This window comes from Cynocephalus volans, chromosome 15 (genome assembly GCF_027409185.1).
Source record: "Cynocephalus volans isolate mCynVol1 chromosome 15, mCynVol1.pri, whole genome shotgun sequence".
NCBI classification, from domain to species: Eukaryota; Metazoa; Chordata; class Mammalia; order Dermoptera; family Cynocephalidae; genus Cynocephalus; species Cynocephalus volans.
Window position 1 is genome coordinate 85,120,420 of NC_084474.1, and position 18,529 is coordinate 85,138,948.

At 34.6% G+C, this 18,529-nt stretch overlaps 1 protein-coding gene across 2 annotated transcripts in view; it reads left to right on the forward strand.

Moving 5' to 3' along the window:
- EFR3A (EFR3 homolog A) overlaps window positions 1-18,187 on the forward strand; it is a 115,482-nt gene extending 97,295 nt beyond the window's left edge. For both annotated transcript variants that reach the window (XM_063079770.1, XM_063079771.1), the window contains exons 20-23: window positions 2,868-2,916; window positions 3,829-3,932; window positions 4,446-4,495; window positions 15,791-18,187. In XM_063079770.1, the coding sequence (XP_062935840.1) occupies window positions 2,868-2,916; window positions 3,829-3,932; window positions 4,446-4,495; window positions 15,791-15,896 (309 nt within the window). In that variant the 3' untranslated portion in view covers window positions 15,897-18,187. The remainder of the gene's footprint in view (window positions 1-2,867; window positions 2,917-3,828; window positions 3,933-4,445; window positions 4,496-15,790) is intronic.
- The last annotated feature ends 342 nt before the right edge of the window (window positions 18,188-18,529 follow it).

The window sequence follows — 18,529 nt, forward strand, 5'->3', positions numbered from 1 at the left end:
TATACATAATCCTATTTTGTCCTCAGATATATCTGCTTTTAGAGCTTATAATTAAAAGAAAAAAGTCAGTAGATTGTTTAGATAGAGACCAAAGCAAACTTCTGTTATCCCTAGACATAACTCAAATTGTTACTGTAGTCTGTTGAAGTACCTGGCCCACTTGAGGTATGTTCTAATACTTGCAATTCAAACCTTAGTCCATTGAGAATCACTTAGTGAACCTTTTCTAAAAATTGCCAGATATATAAAACATGTGTATGCATATACTATATACATGTGTATAAACACCCGTATACAAGTTGTACTTCAACAAGTTCATGGAAAAATAAAATCAGAAGATAATATGCATCTTTCCATGAACTTTTTGGAGATTCCTCATAAATATGAAGATACCTAAGATACCTAAATAAAATCAAGGTAGTCAAGAAGATAAATGACTAAAATAAAATAGAGATGTCTCTACCTCCTGAGGTAAAGTTATTAGTTTGACTAATAAGATAAAGCACTGTAGGCGTGATTCTTTGATGTCTTATCCATATAATGGATACCACTCAGTTCTCTCCAAAAGGTAATAGTAAATGCTTGATTATTTGGGAGCACAGATGGGATATTATAGATATTAAGTTTTCATTACATGTTAAATTTTCCTTTGTACAAAATTAAGTCACTGGCTGCAAAGGATTGTTGTTTATTCTACACCAAACAACAGATCATTGTTTTATACACATGTACTTCTGCCTTTTTCCCATATACAACTGGAGAAACCTATGTGTGCTCCCATAAAGTTAATATTAGTCACAGTCTGCCATACTATTTGCTGTCAGATTACTGAGGTATCAGTGGAAGTGGCATGACAACTACTCTGATTGGAAACAGATGAATAGATTTTATGCAGGCTCAAGGGCATTATACAGACTAGGTTAGAGTTGTAGGTCATGTGCAAAGCAAAAGTCACAAATAGTAAAGGGAATGTTGAAACTCCTTTAGGGTGGTGCCTTTGCACCATTTTGGCATAACTCCAGCACAACCAATTTTTCCTTTAGAGTTGAAACAGATTATAGTTTGGTTGTGCACCAAATAAAGTACGTAGGGTAGCTTATATTTAGCAGCTACATTATATGAAAATATGAATCATTAAATGCTAACATAAAGAGGTTGGTCTTTTTTTTTTTTTTTTTTTTTTTTTAAATAAGAGGCACAAAGTGGAAGAGTGGGAGATAAGATTGGAGCCAAATTAGAAAAGGTTTTATCACCAGGCTGAGGGCTTTGTATGTATTTTGGTAGGAAGTAGGGAAACACTGAAGTTCATTATGAGAGCTACGCTTTCATAAAAGGAATCTCAGAAATGTGACTAGGCTAACCTGGAAAGAAGAGACTGGAAGTAGAGAGGCCAGTTAGGAGATCCTTGTAATAGTCCATGCTTGATGTAACAAGGACCTAACCTAGAGTAGTCAGACTGCAGATGAGGAAGAAGGACAGGAAAGCAGGAGTATACAATTCCAGAGGAAGAATGGATAAGACCAACACATGACTTAAAAGGATTTAGAGAAAAGAGGTTAAAACAAAAAATAAATAAATAAAAGCAGAGACAGACTGACTTAGAGATTCTTGATGTTAGGAAACTATCGTAATTATCTACATTAAAGAAAGCAAGAACAAATAGGGAAGAAGAGTTAGGAGGGTAAGGTACTTTAGCCTTTTGCTTATCCCAGGATTGAACAGGTAATATGTAAAAATTATACAATAAGAATGCCAGCCTTTTAACTTCTCCCATATTCTTTCTCCTATACTATAGTTGTTTCTCAAGAGTCTAACGCTCTTAGCCAATTCTAAGAATAGTAGCAGGTTGTTTTTTCATTGAAGTACTTAGATTGCTTCTAGGTACAAATAATTGACCAGCTAGAGCCTAATCTTGTATGTCTGCTCCAAATATCTAGAACAAAGCAACTGAAGATTCCCAAGTTTAATCTGACTTCAACTAGAAATATGAACCCTCAATAAAAAAACCGAGGTAGTGGAACTCTTGCTGCTTGATTTCCAGCTAAAGCCTTTGCATTACAGTGAAGCTAAGGTGCAGAGCATAAAGTCTTTTGCTTTTATTAGTCTTGCTGCCTTAGACTTAGCAAAAGAAGTTCATGTGCTAAATTTAGGGATGACCAGAGTCCCAGGCAAGTACTCATGTATCGTTTCTTAATTTTTATTCAGAGATACTATAGTAACTGGATTTATTATTACTTTTGAAAATGTGCTAAAATGACTTTTTTAATCATAAAACTTGGTGGTTGACCTTAGAAGATCCAGAATACGCTTATTTAAAGATGTTGATTAATTATACACAATGAACACTTCCCAAAGTAGTGATTCTTACTTTTAAACCATTTAAAATCTTAGATTATTTCATTTTTGATTTGTATACTGTATATGGTACCAAAATTACAGAGGCTATATATAGTATTTAGTTCTTATGTATCACATGGCTAAAAATTATATATATATAATCTCAGCTCTATCTCATAGCATAGTTTACTTATGAAGTATAGTTCAGTAGGTGGGATTCAAACCTTGTTGTACATCATGTCAGCCGGAGATTTAGTTCTGTAATTCAAGAGTGATTATATTGCCTAGGGGATTCTAATTCTGCCAGTCTAGTGCTAATCTGTAGACTTGTTTTGGGGATGTGCTGTAGTAGGCCATTGTTACAACCAAAGAAAAAAATGGAGATTTTTTGATACTGTGGCGTATAATCACAAATGAAGATAACAAAAAGAAAATAAACTGTATAACTTCTTAGATGACTTGTAACTAGATGGAGAACTGTTGTTGACTTTCCTTTACTCTTTATTTTACTTAAAATCACTTTTGTCTAGGTTAGTAACACTGAAGAAATCACCTTTGAAGCATTGAAGAAAGCAATTGGTGAGCTATTTTGCACTTGTTAGCTCTCCTAATATTTAACTCATCTTTATCTTGGTAGTTTTTTAGATACCAGAATAAATAGAGGCAGCATGGCAAAAACAAAACAAAACAAAAATTCTTGGTTTCTATATAAATACATCATTTATTTAGCTACAACTTTTAGGCTTTTAAAATTGTCTTATCATATCAGATTCTTATTCAAACAAAGTTATAGCATTAGTATAAAAAAGACATTTATTATTTTGCTGTCTCAAACTTTGGCCAGATCATATATTAAGATTAAAAAATAAAAATAAATCCCTTTCAAATTGTGGAAAAGACTAAGATGATATGGTTTCCAGTGACCCCATCTGTATTTCTTGTTGTTGGTTTGTTTGTATTTGTTTTGTTTTTGATGGCTGGCTGGTAAGGGGATCTAAACCCTTGACCTTGGTGTTATAACACCATGCTCTAACCAATTGAGCCATGAGCTAACTGGCCAGCCTACCCATCTGTATTTCTGTTATTCCACTTAGTATCAAAATTTAGCTTAGCAAATATTTTATTTAGTACCTCATATGTGCAAGGGCTCACTTACAAATAAAAGAACTGTCCTTCAGGATGGACCTTGAAGTTGTTTGGCTTGTAGGAAGTTACCATTCTCCTCCCCTTTTTGGTGGTGGGTAGGGAAAGATAGAGATACTCTATGAAAGAGGGTTGTGTGCTATGTAGTTTTAACTGTTAGATTTTTAATTTTTTAGCCTTAAAAGACATTTCAAGAATATTATGCCTTTTGCTTTTTTTCTTATGAGAGTAGCCCTGTAAGTTATCCTTATTTTTGGTTGATAGATCATTAGCTTTTTTAGTCATTAGCAGGGTTCTGTGAAATTCTATATTCCATTTAATGAGTCTTTATTATAAACATTTATATAGATACCAATGGAATGGAAGAACAGGAAAAGGAAAAGAGGCGTCTTGTGATAGAGAAATTCCAGAAAGCACCTTTTGAAGAAATAGCAGCACAGTGCGAATCCAAAGTGAGTGAACAAATGGCAACGAGGGTCGGGGTGGAGTGCGGTTTTGTGGAAACTCTTTCTCAGTGATTGGCTGGTAAGTTCCAAGCTTAAGACTTGGAACAGAACACAGGAAATGTATGAGACTGGGACTGAAAACTGAAGGCATACCTAGGAAGCCTAGATAATTTCTTTGTGTGATGTAAGCTGATGGAAATGGCAGATAGTAAACTAAATATTAATGATTTTTATTGCTTTGACACTTTTTTTTGCAGTGGTTTCCAGTGATTTAGCTATGAGTACTTTGCTTTGTGGTTTTTTTTGGTTTGTTTTTAGCAGTGAGACTAGGAAAGGAAAAAAAAGAAAAAACAAATTCTAATAAATGAGACAGATCAGACCAAAACATTGAAGCATTCTGTACTGTCAGCTTAATAGTTACAGTTATGCTTTGTCCTTTAAATTACATTTGTATTATTATATATGGGTATTTTGAAAACAATAAAATCCTTTCTTAACATTTTTTTTTTTTCTTTGCAGGCGAATTTGCTTCATGATAGACTTGCTCAAATACTGGAACTCACTATTCGGTAAGGTTTTTACTACCAGCAATAATACAGCAAGAACAAAATAGAAACTGTTAGGCCCTTGTTAATTTGTGGCTGATTATGTTGACGTAATTGTGTTTTTCATTTAGGATAAACACACGATTATATAGGTGACCCTTTTCTTAGTAGTCACTCTGTTTGTTTGGTTGAGTCTTATACCATTACTTGTCCAGTTGTTGTCTAGCTTTCCTAGCTTCCTTTTTGAGATCAATCATTCCTTTATAATGGTCCCATAAGGACATCTGGGTAATCTGGAAGACCCATATTCTAAAGTTACATTTAATCAGGAAATTGTGTGGCTTCCAGTCAAGATGGCAGAGTAGACGGTTCCTAGCGTCGATCTCTCCCACAAATCAACCAATTTGCAACTATTAGAAAGCAACAACAGGAGGCCTGAGAGCCACACTGAAAGAGACAGGAGCCGCATGCCTCGGGACGCCCAGCCCAGGCCAGTGCCTGCCGCCCAGAAAGGCCTGAGAACCGCCGGGCCCACATGCCCCAAGTCAGCCATGCTGGAACAGGCAGGAGCCGCAGGACCTCCAGCCCAGGCCAGTGCCCACTTCCCAGATAGGCCCGAGAGCTGCCGGGCCTACCTGCCCCAAGTCAGCCATGCTGGAACAGGCAGGAGCTGTGGGACCTCCAGTCTATGTCAGTCCCCGCCGCTTAGGCCCGAGAGCCGCCAGGCCCACGCACCCTGAGTCAGCCACACCAGAACAGGCAGGTGCTGCGGGATCCCCATCCCAAGCCAGTGCCAACTGCCCAGAGAGGCCTAAGAGCCTCTGGGCCCACATGCCCCAAGTTAGCTGCACCAGAACAGGGAAGCACCCCCTGTCCAGGCCAGTCCCCACCGCCCAGAGAGGCCTGAGAGCTACTGGGTCCACACACCCCAACTCAGCTGCATCGGAGCAGGCAGGTGCAGTGGGACCCCCCAGCCCAGGCCAGTCCGCACCACCCGGAGAAGAGAAAGAGCCACCACGCCCACACACCCTGAGTCAACTGCACCAGAACAGGCAAGCACCATGGGACCCCCCAGCCCAGGCTAGTCCTTGCTTCCCAGAATTAGCAGTCCCTTCAGGATCCAGGCTAGACATCAGGGTGGAACTAGTGGACCATGATACTCCCGGCCACAATGAGTAAACACCAAAGGAAAGATAACAGAAATATGAAAAATCAAGAAAATACATCACCATCAAAGGAAAATAATAACTCTCAAGCTCTAGAGTCTATAGAACATGAAGTCCTTGAAATGACTGACAAGGAATTTAGAGCAACAATTCTAAGGAAAGTAAGTGAGTTACAAGAAAACTCAGTTAGACAACACAATGAAATGAGAAAACATATACAGGACCTGAAAGAAGAAATGTACAAACAAATCAGTGCCCTGAAAAGGAATTTAGCAGAGCTTGTGTAGCTGAAGCATTCATTCGACGAAATAAAAAACACAGCAGAGAGTCTAACCAGCAGGCTAGAACAAGCAGAAGAAAGAATTTCTGACCTTGAAGACAGGCTGTTTGAATTCACACAGGCAGACCAGAAAAAAGAAAAAAGAATTTGAAAAAATTGAAGAAAATCTAAGAGAGACAACAACATTAAGCGCTCAGATATCCAAATCATGGATATTCCAGAAGGAGGAGAAAAAGGAAATGGCATTGAAATCATATTCAACGAAATAATAGTAGAAAACTTCCCAGGTATAGGGAAAGTCACAGATCTTCAGATTCAGGAAGCTCAAAGATCCCCAAACATATTCAGCCCAAAAAGGTCCTCTCCAAGGCATGATATAGTCACACTGTTAAAACTCAAAGACAAAGAGAATCTTAAAAGATGCAAGAGAGAAGCGGCAAGTCACCTAGAAGGGAGCCCCAATCAGACTAACATCAGACTTTTCATCAGAAACCCTAAAAGCCAGAAAAGAATGGGATGATATCTTCAAAATACTAAAGGACAAAAATAGCCAGCCAAGAATACTTTACCCACCAAGGATATCTTTCCAAAATGAAGGACAAATAGTATATTTCTCAGACAAACAAAACCTGCCGACTTCACTACCACATGATCAGTCTTACAAGAAATTCTCAAGGGAGTACTGGGTTTGATACCTGAAACAACCATCACTGCCATGAATACTCAATGAAGAACAAAACCTACCAGTAAAACAAAAATGCTAGCAGTAAAGAAAAAAGAGTTTATCTACCACCCCAAGAAACCAACAAACACAGAAGACAAACAAAATCAGAAAGGAACGAAAAATACTTAAGATATCTAAACTAAAATCAGTGAAGTGCTAGGAGTAAATCAGCACCTTTCAATTATAACTCTAAATGTAAAAGGATTAAATTCCCCACTCAAAAGACACAAACTGATTGGATTAAAAAGATGGACCCAACAATATGCTGCCTTGAAGAGACTCACCTCGTCTGTAAAGACATACATAGACTAAGAGTGAAAGGATGGAAAAAGATATACCATGCAAATAGAAATGAAAAATTAGCTGGAGTAACTATTCTTATATCAGATAAAATAGACTTTAAACCAAAAACCATAAAAAGAGATGAAGAAAGACGCTATGTAATGATAAAAGGATCTATCCATCAAGAAGACATAACAATCATAAATATATACACACGCAACATCGGAGCAGCCAGATTTATAAAGCAAACACTCTTAGATAAAGAAAGACATAGACACTAACACTGTAATAGGGGACCTGAACATCCCACTCTCAACATTGGACAGATCATTTAGGCAAAAATCAATAGAGAAACACAAGATCTAAACAATACTTTAGACCAATCGGACTTGGCAGATATCTATAGAACATTCCATCCAAGAACCTCAGAATATTCATTCTTCTCATCAGCACATGGAACATTCTACAGGATAGACCACATGTTAGGTCACAAAGCAAGTCTCACCACATTCAAAAAAATTGTAATTATTCTATGTCTTTTTTCAGATCACAATGGATTAAAATTAGAAATCAGTAACAAATGAATCTCCGGAAACTATACAAACACATGGAAATTAAACAACATTCTACTTAATGACATATGGGTTCAAGAAGAAATTAAACAGGAAATCAAAAATTTTGAAACTAATGAAAATAATGATACATCGTACCAAAACCTGTGGGATACTGCAAAAGCAGTACTAAGGGGAAATTTATCACAATAAATGCTTACTTCAGAAGAATGGAAAGATGGCAAATAAACAACCTAACACTTCATGTTAAAGACGTAGAAAAACAAGAACAATCCAAACCCTAAGTTAGTAGAGGGAAAGAAATAATTCAGATCAGAGCAGGACTAAGTGAGATAGAAACCCGAAAAATGATACAAAAGATCAATGAAACAAAAAGTTGGTTTTTTGAAAAGATAAAAAAAAAAGTGACAAACCTTTAGCAAGGCTAAGAAAAGAAGAGAGAAGACCCAAATAACAAAAATTAGAAATTAAAAAGGTGATATTAGAACTGATACCTCAGAAATACAAGGAATCATTAGAGATTACTATAAACAACTATATGCCAACAAATTTGAAAATCTGGAGGAAATGGATGAATTTCTGACACATGCAAACTACCAAAACTGAGGCAAGAAGATATAGAAAATCTGAACCGACCAATAACAATAAAAGATTGAAGCTGTTATCAGAAGGCTCCCAACAAAGAAAAGCCCAGGACTGTACAGGTTCACTGCAGAATTCTACCAAACCTTCAAAGAGGAATTGATACCAATTCTCTACAAACTATTCCAAAAGATCAAAACAGAAGCCATTCTCCCAAACTCATTCTATGAGGCAAATAACACCCTGATTCCAAAACCAGACAAAGATACATCAAAAACAGAAAGCTACATGACAATACCTTTCATGGAGATAGATGCAGAAATCCTCAATAAAATACTAGCTAATAGAATATAACAACAAATACACAAAATTATACACTGTGATCAAGTGGGATTCATCCCAGTGATGCAAGGTTGATTCAACATAAGCAAATCAGGGACTGACCTGTGGCTCCCTTGGGAGAGTGTGATGCTGATAACACCAAGGCCACGGGTTCACATTTCTATATAGGGATGGCCGGTTCACTCTTGGGAGAGCACAGTGCAGACAACATATACAGATCAGTAAATGTGATACACCACATCAATAAAAGCAAAGACAAAAACCATGTGATCATCTCTGTAGATGCCGAAAAGGCATTTGACAAAATTCAACATTCGTTCATGAGAAATATTCTCTACAAGTTAGGTATAGATGGAAAGTATCTCAACAAAGTTAAAACCATTATATGATAAGCCCGCTGCCAATATCATCCTGAACGCGGAAAAGCTTTCAGCTTTTCCGTTAAGAACAGGAACTAGACAAGGATGCCCATTCTCACCACTCCTATTCAACATAGCAATGGAAGTATTAGCCAGAGCAATCAGAGAAGAGAAGGAAATAAAGGGCATCCGATTTAGAAAAGATGAAGTCTAACTATCCCTGTTTGCAGATGATATGATCCTATATATTAAACAGCCTAAAGCCTCTATAAAAAAATCTTTTAGAGTTGATAAATGATTTCAGCAAAGATACAGGATACAAAATCAACACACAAAAATCAATATCATTTCTATACTCCAACAGTGAACATGCAGCAAAAGAAACCAAGAAAGCTAGCCCATTTACAATAGCCACCAAAAAAATAAAATACTTAAGAATAAAGTTAACCAAGGATGTGAAAAATCTCTGTGAAGAAAACTGTAAACCACTGTTGAAATTAAAGAGTACACAAGAAGATGGAAAGAGATACCATGCTGTTGGTTTGGAAGAGTTAACATTGTGAAAATGTCTGTATTGCCCAAAGTGAACTACAGAACATCAAAATTCCAATGACATTTTTCTCAGAAATGGTTTTGGCTGTCCAGACATTTATATGGAATACCAAAAGACTATGCATAGCCAAAGCAATCCTGAGCAAAAAAAATAAAGCTGGAGGCATAACACTACCTGACTTTAAACTATACTACAAAGCTATAATAACCAAAACAGCATGGTACTGGCATAAAAACAGAAACACGGATCAATGGCATAGAATAGAGAACCCAGAAATCAACCCATACACCTACAGCCATCAGATCTTTGACAAAGGCACCATTCTACACACTGTGGAAGAGACTGCCTCTTCAGCAAATGGTGCTGGGAAAACTGGATATTCATAAGCAGGAGAACGAAACTAGACCCGTAGCTCTCACCATATACCAAAATCAACTCAAAATGGATTAAAGAATTAAATATACATCTTGAAACAATAAAACTCCTTAAAGAAAACATAGGGGAAACACTCCAGGAAGTAGGAGTGGGTACAGACTTCATGAATATGACTCCCAAAGCACAGGCAACCAAGGAAAAATATAACCAATGTGATTATACCAAACGAAAAAGCTTCTGCACAGCAAAGGAAACAATCAACAGAGTACAAAAACAATCAACAGAGCAGCAGAAAATATTTGGAAAATATACATCTGACAAAGGATTAATATCCAGAATATACAAGGAACTCAAACAACTTTACAGCAAAAAACCCAAATAACCCAATTAAAAAATGGGAAAGGAGCTGAATAGGCATTTCTCAAAGGAAGATATATGAATGGCCAACAGACACATGAAAAAATGCTCAACATGTCTTCAGCATTCAGGAAATGCAAATGAAAACCACTTTGAATTACCATCTCACTCCATTTACGATGACTAATATCCAAAAGACTGAGAATGATAAATGCTGGAAGGTTGCAGAGAAAAAGAAACTCATACACTGTTGGTGGGACTGCAAAATGGTGCAGCCTTTATGGAAAATTGTATGGAGGTTCATCAAACAATTACAGATAGATCTACCATATGACCTAGCTATTCCACTGCTGGGAATATACCCAGAGGAATGGAAATCATCATGTCAAAGGGTTACCTGTACTCTATTTTTTATTGCAGCACTATTTACAATAGCCAAGAGTTGGAACCAGCCCAAATGTCCATCATCAGAGGAGTGGATAAGGAAACTGTGGTATATCTACAGAATGGAATACTACTCTGCTATAAAAAAGAATGAAAAGGTAGTAACCTTTTGCAACAAACATGGACTTAGAGAAAATATATTAAGTGAAACAAATGAGGCACAGAAAGAGAAATACCACATGTTCTCACTTCTTTGTGGGAGCTAAAAATGAATGAATGAATAAATAAATAAATAAACATACATACATACATACAAACAAACAAACAGTAGGGCAGCCAAGAAGACAGAACAATCACAAGTCCTTGAACTTGTTAAGACAAGTGAACAGATATAACGTAGTGGGTTGGGGGGGTGAGGTGGAGAGAGGGTGGGGGGAAAGAGAAAGGGGTAAAGGGACATGAAAATCATCTACAATGTATATTGAGAAGTTAAAATAAAAAATAAATAAAAATTTTTAAAATGTATACATATAATCAGGAAATTGCTCATATTTAGCTGTTTTCTCCTGTAGAAACTGCAATTCCCCTGGTTCAGGTTTCCAGGGCAGAATGATTCTCTTTATGCAGCTGTCTCTTTTGAATTATTGAATTTTCCTTGAGCTTTGCTACATCTTATCCCTTTGAATCCGTGTATGACTTTTATGCTTCAAAACATAGAGTGTCTAACATGCTTTGGTTATTCAATGTCTGTTTGTTATTAAGTAATGCAGCACTTGTAAGACAGATAGGCAAACTGTAGGTTCCATCCAGGTAAAGATTTTCTGCATAGTCTTATGTAGACTTCATTGTGGAAAATGGCCTTTGGGTAAGGTGGCCTGGTAGAGGACCCATAGACAGCTCTGCTTCTGGAATTTTTTCGACATCAGCTCTATCTTTTATATTCATAACTTGATTAATTAAGTCTGTTTTGCTTCAACACCTGTATTTTATAAATGGAAGAAACAAGTAAATGCTCTAGTCCACTTGCTTTTTTATTTCAGCCTTTTTCTGCTTTCATATGCAGGGCACATTTTGGTCAGTATTACATTTTATTGTCACTGTGTACTTGATCTTATGCTACATGTTTTAAATCTATTTCTGCTAATATTTACAACAGCCCTGAAAGGTAGGTAGATGCTGTTGTTTTCATTTTCTGGGTGAAGGCACCAAGGCATATAGAAGTAAAGTAACTTGCTGAAGGTCATGTAGGAAGTGAGTGGCACAGTCAAAATTCAAACCCCATGACCCATGTTCTTAAAAGAAATGTTGTTAGGGATCACCATGTTACATTTAGTCACACTAACAAATCTATGTATTTTGATATTTTAGATAAGTATTATGACTAATTCTGTTTTATTGGTGCTACAATTACTACTAATACTTACCATTTATTGTATACTAATAGTTAACATTTAATGAGCACTTTATGATGTTCTAGGCACTGTGCCAAGTGCGTTATTTTATTTATCTGCAACAGACCTAAAAAATAGGTAGTGATTATTCTCATTTCACAGGTGTATAAACAGAGGCACATAGAAGTTAGGTAACTTATCCAAGATCACCTAGTTAGGAAGTAGTAGATCTGGGATAGCTGACATGATAGAGAGAAGCTAAACTGACTTCATGGTGTACCTTCAGAGTTTTCAGTTGCTGTCTGATACACTTCCTCTTACTGATTTGCCTCACTAACCACCAGAGGAAAGGTTTTATATTCTCCAGAAAAGAGACAAAACAAACAATATTATACTCATACCTCAGTCCCCACTATTCTTTTATTCACTGTCACCTAAGTACAGTTAAAAAAAAAATTACAAGAAATACAAAGGAACAATAAAATACAGTGAGAATAAATAGCCTCACAGATGACCCAGTTATTGAAATTAGTACACAAGGACCTTAAAACAGTACACATACAAACACATCAATGAATTTACAGGAAAAGATATGTATTTTAAGAGAGAAATGTATATGTGGGGCTGCTTATTCTCACTGTAGTTTTCTGTTTCTTTGCATTATTATAATTGCAAACTTTAACATTTGTAAGAGTACTAAAACATTAATAAGAAAACAAAAATTCAGAAAGGTTATAGAAGATTTGAACAGTGTCAACCAACTTAAGTGGCCTTTAGAGAACACAGTACTAAACAACTGTAGAATATAGATTCTTTTGATGTGTGAATACAACATTCACAAAAATAGAACAATTAGGACTATATAGCAAGTGCAAGTAAACATCAGGAGACTGGAATCGTGTCAAGAGACTGGCCACAAAAGAAATTATAATTTATTGACCCTCATATCTAGAAAAATCCCAAATATTTGGAAATTAACAGATATATAAATAAGCCATGGGTCAAAGAAGAAATCATAAGAGGAATTAGAAAATATTTTAAGCTGAAAAGACATCAAAATTTTGTGGGATGCAACTAAAACAGTGTTTAGGAGGAAATTTATATCTTTAGGTGCTTAATGTTTGCATAGAAGAAAGATCTAAAAGCAGTGATCTAATAATTATGTAATACACTAGAGAAAGAAGAACAACATAATGCCAAATTAAGTAGATGGAAGGAAATAACAAAGAACAGAAATCAATGAAAGAGAAAACAGTAGAAAAAAATAACAAAGCTAAAAGTTGGTTCTTTGAAAAAGTTAGTAAAATTGATAAACTTCTAGTAAAAGTAATCAAGGAAAAAAAAGAGAAAAAACAAATTACCAATATCATAAATGAGTGAGGGGCATCTCTAGATTATAAAGGAATTTTGTAAACAATTTAATGCCAGTAAATTTGACAATTTATACCTACTGACTAGGGAAGCAAAAAGAAAAATAAAAGACAATTTAGATAATATGGGCAATATCATTGAAAGGCACGTTTTCCTAAAACTGACACAAGAAGTGAAATATCCAAATATCTTAATAAAGAAATAAATTTGTAATTTAAAAGCATCCTACAAGGAAGCATATTTGGCTTCACTCTTTAATTTTATCAAACATTTAAGTAAGAAATAACACCAGTTTTACACATTTTCAGGAAATAGAGGAGGTCCAGAAATTTTCTAACTCATGAGGCCAGCATTACCTCAATACCAAAATGAGACAGAGCTATCTATTACAAGGAGGATAAAATTTTAGATGAATACTCCTCATAAATATTGTTACAAAAATATTGTTAAAATATTAGCAAGTGAATATGAATATAGTCACAAAAATCTTTATTAAAATACTAGCAAATCTATAAAACTGATGACATAAGTAAATGGGGTACTATGAGGAAAGCAAGATCAGTTTGGCATTAGAAAATCAGTCAGTCAGCATAATTCACCATATTAACATAATAGAGTAAAGTTATATGATCACCCCAGGAATTGCAGTAAAAAGCATTTGTTAAAACTTAACATACATATAAGACAAAAATTCTCAGAAAATTAGGAATGGAAGAACCCAATCTGATGAAGACTAATGACGAAAAATCTACTACTGATATTATTTACATGTAATGGTGAAAGTCTGATGCTTTTCACCTAATATTGGGAACAAGACAAGGATGTCCACTGTCACCATTTGTGTTCATCATTGTATTAGAAGTCCTAGCAGTAAGGTAAGAAAAAGAAATAAAAATGTAAAGTTCGAAAAGGAGGAAATCTAAGGGTACTTTAAAAAGTTTGTGGAAAGATTCCTATTATCCTTTAATTCTGTTTTCCCAAGAACTTTTTGAAGTACCCTTGTGGAACTCTTTTTACAGAAGACATGGTTGTGTATGTAGGAAATCCTAAGTAATCAACAACAACAATAACAAAAAAAAAACTCTACTGGAATTAATAAGTGAATTAAAGTCACAGAATTCAAGGTCAGCATTCAAAATTCAATTATATAACCACATGTTAGCAACAAACAATTACAGAATGAAATTTTAAAACATAGCATTGAAAAAACTAAAATACTTAGCCATAAATTTAACAGCATGTGAGACCTCTGTTACAAGTACAAAACATTGTTGAGAAAAATTAAAGACCTAAACAAAGGAGAGGTAAACCCCCCATGTTCACAGATTTAAAGATTAAATATTATTTACATGCTGTTTCTTTCAAGTTGATTTATAGTTTCAGCAGGTAAGTAGAATAGAGGAAAATTTGGAAATAGAAAGTATCTATGGTAAAGACAAGATTTCAAATTTTTGAGGAAAAGAGCAAATGTTTAGTTAATCTTGTTTGGACAACTGCTCGACTGCTGGCCAGTAAGAGAAGGAGGGAGGATTTTTACATCACTTCCTTTACCAAGATAGAAAAATTAACTCTTTGTTTAGAAAAATACATAGAAATACTAGAATTTACAGGAATATTTTTTGTAATCCTCATTTGGGAGGAAAGTGTTTCTTGGCATAACTCAAAAACTAAAACTGATAAGGAAATAATGGATTTATGTAAGGTTTTTAAGCATTTGGCAAAAAAAAAATAATAATTTGAGAAAAACATTTTTATGATATGACAAAAAGTTGGTTTTCCAAATTGGTAAGGGGAAAACGTCTGGCTAGGAATAGAAGCAGTGAACTTAAATAGGCAAATTACATTTTCAAAGGAATATAAAATGGATAGTACGAAGAAATTATCATTATTGTAACCTGAAAATTGAAAATAAAAATAAGAATGAATTTCCTTTTGTCTGCCAGATTGACAAGGATTTAAAAAAAAAACGAAAAAAGATCGACTGTATACAGTATTTATGACAGTATATGAGAATAGGTACACTCAAATGCTGAAAGTATAAATTGCTGGTATTCTGGAAATATGTACCAAGGTCACAATTGTGAATACACTTTGATCCAGAAATTCTACTCATAAGACTATAAACCAAGGATACAATTGGCCAGGATAAAATTATATATGTATAAGAATAGACTTGTGAGCATCATTTATGGTAATGAAAAATGGAAATGAACCTGTACTTGTTCACTGGATTAAATCAATTATGATATATCCGTGTAATGAAATACCATGCTTTCTTCAAAAAAGATAATACAGTATATATGAATGACTTTTTTGTTAATGAAACAGAGCAGCTCACAAGAATAGCACTTAATCCCATTATAAAAAATTATATATACATATATTCAAAGGAAAATGTGTTTAGGCTTAAAAACAGTGTGGTCTGTTTCCCATATAGCCTTGTAGCTGGCCAGCAACTACATCATGTTGGTATCTGCAATTAAGTAGTCTTACTTTGCTGTTTTCTGGTAGTAGATAGAATGCTCTGAAATGAACAGCTTTTAAATATACATGTTGATAATGCCTTGTTCTTCTTTTACAGTCCTCCTCCCAGTCCATCAGGAACACTGACTGTTACTTCTGGGCATGCCCAATACCAATCTGTCCCAGTCTATGAGATGAAGTTTCCAGATCTATGTGTGTACTGAGGTTCTCATGAAGACCGCAGCATAGGATTTTAAGGCCTAAACATTAAGTCCAAGCTAAGTTTTCAGGGTTTACTTCACGCATATTAACATACTTCTTGAAAATAATGATGGAACTTATCTTTAACCAAATGCTTGGCATACCATATTAGAAGGTTTGGAGCTATATGTGATTTAGGGTACTTTGGAAGATAGATTTATGCCATATTAATTTGTTATGAGGTTCCTGGTGGCTTTTAAAATTGAATGTGTATTGGTCTCACATTATTCCTTTGTTGAATAGTATATTTTAAACTTTTCATAAACATGTACTTTTTTAAAAAAGTAAGCCTTCAGAGGGTTGAAAATATATAACGTGTCTGCTGTATTTTTTAAACGTCTACACAGCTGCTTACAAATAGAACTGCTTTTGTCTTTGGTTATCTGCAAAAGCAAATACATACAAATATATTCCTAATCCTGCGGCTGCAAAACTGTTTTGTGGCTTTTCATCCCCATGCTTTAGATAAGTTGTGATAAGCATCCCTCTACTTGTTTACTGTAATAATATGTGATGAGCATTCCTCAACTTGTTTATGGTAATAAGACATCTATTGAATAGTATTCCTAGAATATGACCCTAAAAATTGCCATACTTTAAAGCGTCTAGTTCTTGTAATACTCTGTTTTCTGCTGAGAGATTGACCATTCTACTAGAGAGGCTTAGAGCTTACTCTCGGAGTACCGAACTGTGCAATATTTTTTACATCATACGATGTATTAGTTTACAGGCTATGCTTTGAAATTATAGTAGTATTTTGCTGTGGCTCCATTAATTAAATGAAATATATATTTAGTATAGAAAAAAATACATTTAAAACAGCTACTGGTTCACCTGTGAGGAGTTTGTACATTTCTGTTTCTATTAAAAGCACATTACTTTACATTTTTATGTTGTGCATTGTTTTAAATCTTCACAGTCAAAGAACTCCCCAAACGGACTTTGAATTTGTAAGATTTGAACCATAACTTTTATGCATCTCTGTTTAAGATTAGTTATATTACATTTGAAAAGAGTGCCTATCTTTTAGAAATCAAGTGTGCTAAGGCTTTTCAATTTAAGTTTCTTTTAAAGTCAGCTACCAGACTCACAGGTGCACTTTCACATGCATTCACAGACCCGTAAAATTATGTACATTTTAGTGAATTCTATCACATTGTAAAAATAAACAACTTTCTTTGCAATTCTTATAAAATTCTCTTAGGACGTTTTATAAAATCACCTGTTTATAGTTCCACTACCTTTTCAGATTCAGTTACATAAAACAATACACATATCAAAAACTATAGCTCAAAAAATTTTTCTTTTTTGTTTGAAAAATTGCAGTGAAGAATAGGATGTTTTAACTTTGTGTTTATGGTTATTTGGGCACCTTTAGTAGAAACAGAAAAAAGTAAGGAAATGATAATAGAACAAGCATACTCAAAAATTTTTGAATATTTAAGCCAAAGTGCAACATCTTGAAAAAGAGTCTATTCATTTAAACCTATAAAATGACCCCAAAATATCCTGGGCTGTTTATTAGATGTAAACCACAAGATCTTGCTTTCAGAGTGACCACTGGAAGACTAAATGGCCCTATTGCAGCTGTCACTGTAACTTTGCCTCTTGATTGGGTAAAATGCGTCACTTGTTAATAAGCCAAGTTTTATGTTTTTTTTATTTTCCTTTTTTCCTTCTGTATTTTTAAAAAAGAATATTAATTTTTATTGTGCATTTTTAAAAATCTAAGCAGGGGGACATGCAAAAACAATCATCATCCACTTGGATGTCATTTTATAGATTAACACTGTGTGCTTTTGTATGGAAAAATATATATAATAGTATAGGAAAAGAATATATATGTTCATTTGCACTCATTCAAAACAAACTTTGCTTTACAAAATTTCATGTTTCTCAGTGATTAAAAAATGCATGTATTGCATGTAAAGGAAAACCATTGCAATTAATGTTTATCACACATTTCTCTTGGACATTTTATACTGTTGATTTTTGTTTTATTGTGATTTTGTTGTTCTTAATTCACAGTAGACTTCTGTATATCCTGGATTACTGAACTGGTCTTATTGACAAGGATTCCCAAGAAATGGATCTTTTCTCTGACCCGTCCATGTCTGCAGGGGATTCTGTAGGGACTGGGTGTGCATACTGTGTTGTAGCCAGTTCAGATATTGAAAATTTAGGATTTGTTGAAGTTTACTGTATTGCTATATTTTTGTAGATATATAAAACTCTTAATAAATTGTTAATCATTCTCTTTTTGCCGTATTTAGTTGCTTGTATCATTCTTTTTTCTTGACACTGAACAGTTAACATTTAAATGTTTCTCCTATCTTGTGTTGTCTGTGATTGCTTATATAGTGTTTAATTGTCATTGGAGTGTACCTGAATACAAACACACACACACATAAATATTTCCTTAATATTTATGAACTCATTATCTTTTAGAATAATACTAATACAATTTACCAGCAATTAACTTCCCCTTCCTCAAAATGTTCCTTTTCTTTCCTGTCTGAGAAAAGAACTAATTTGTTTTATTCAAGTCCATATATGTATTAAATGTAATGAAGTAAGTTTTTTTGAGATGTGAAAA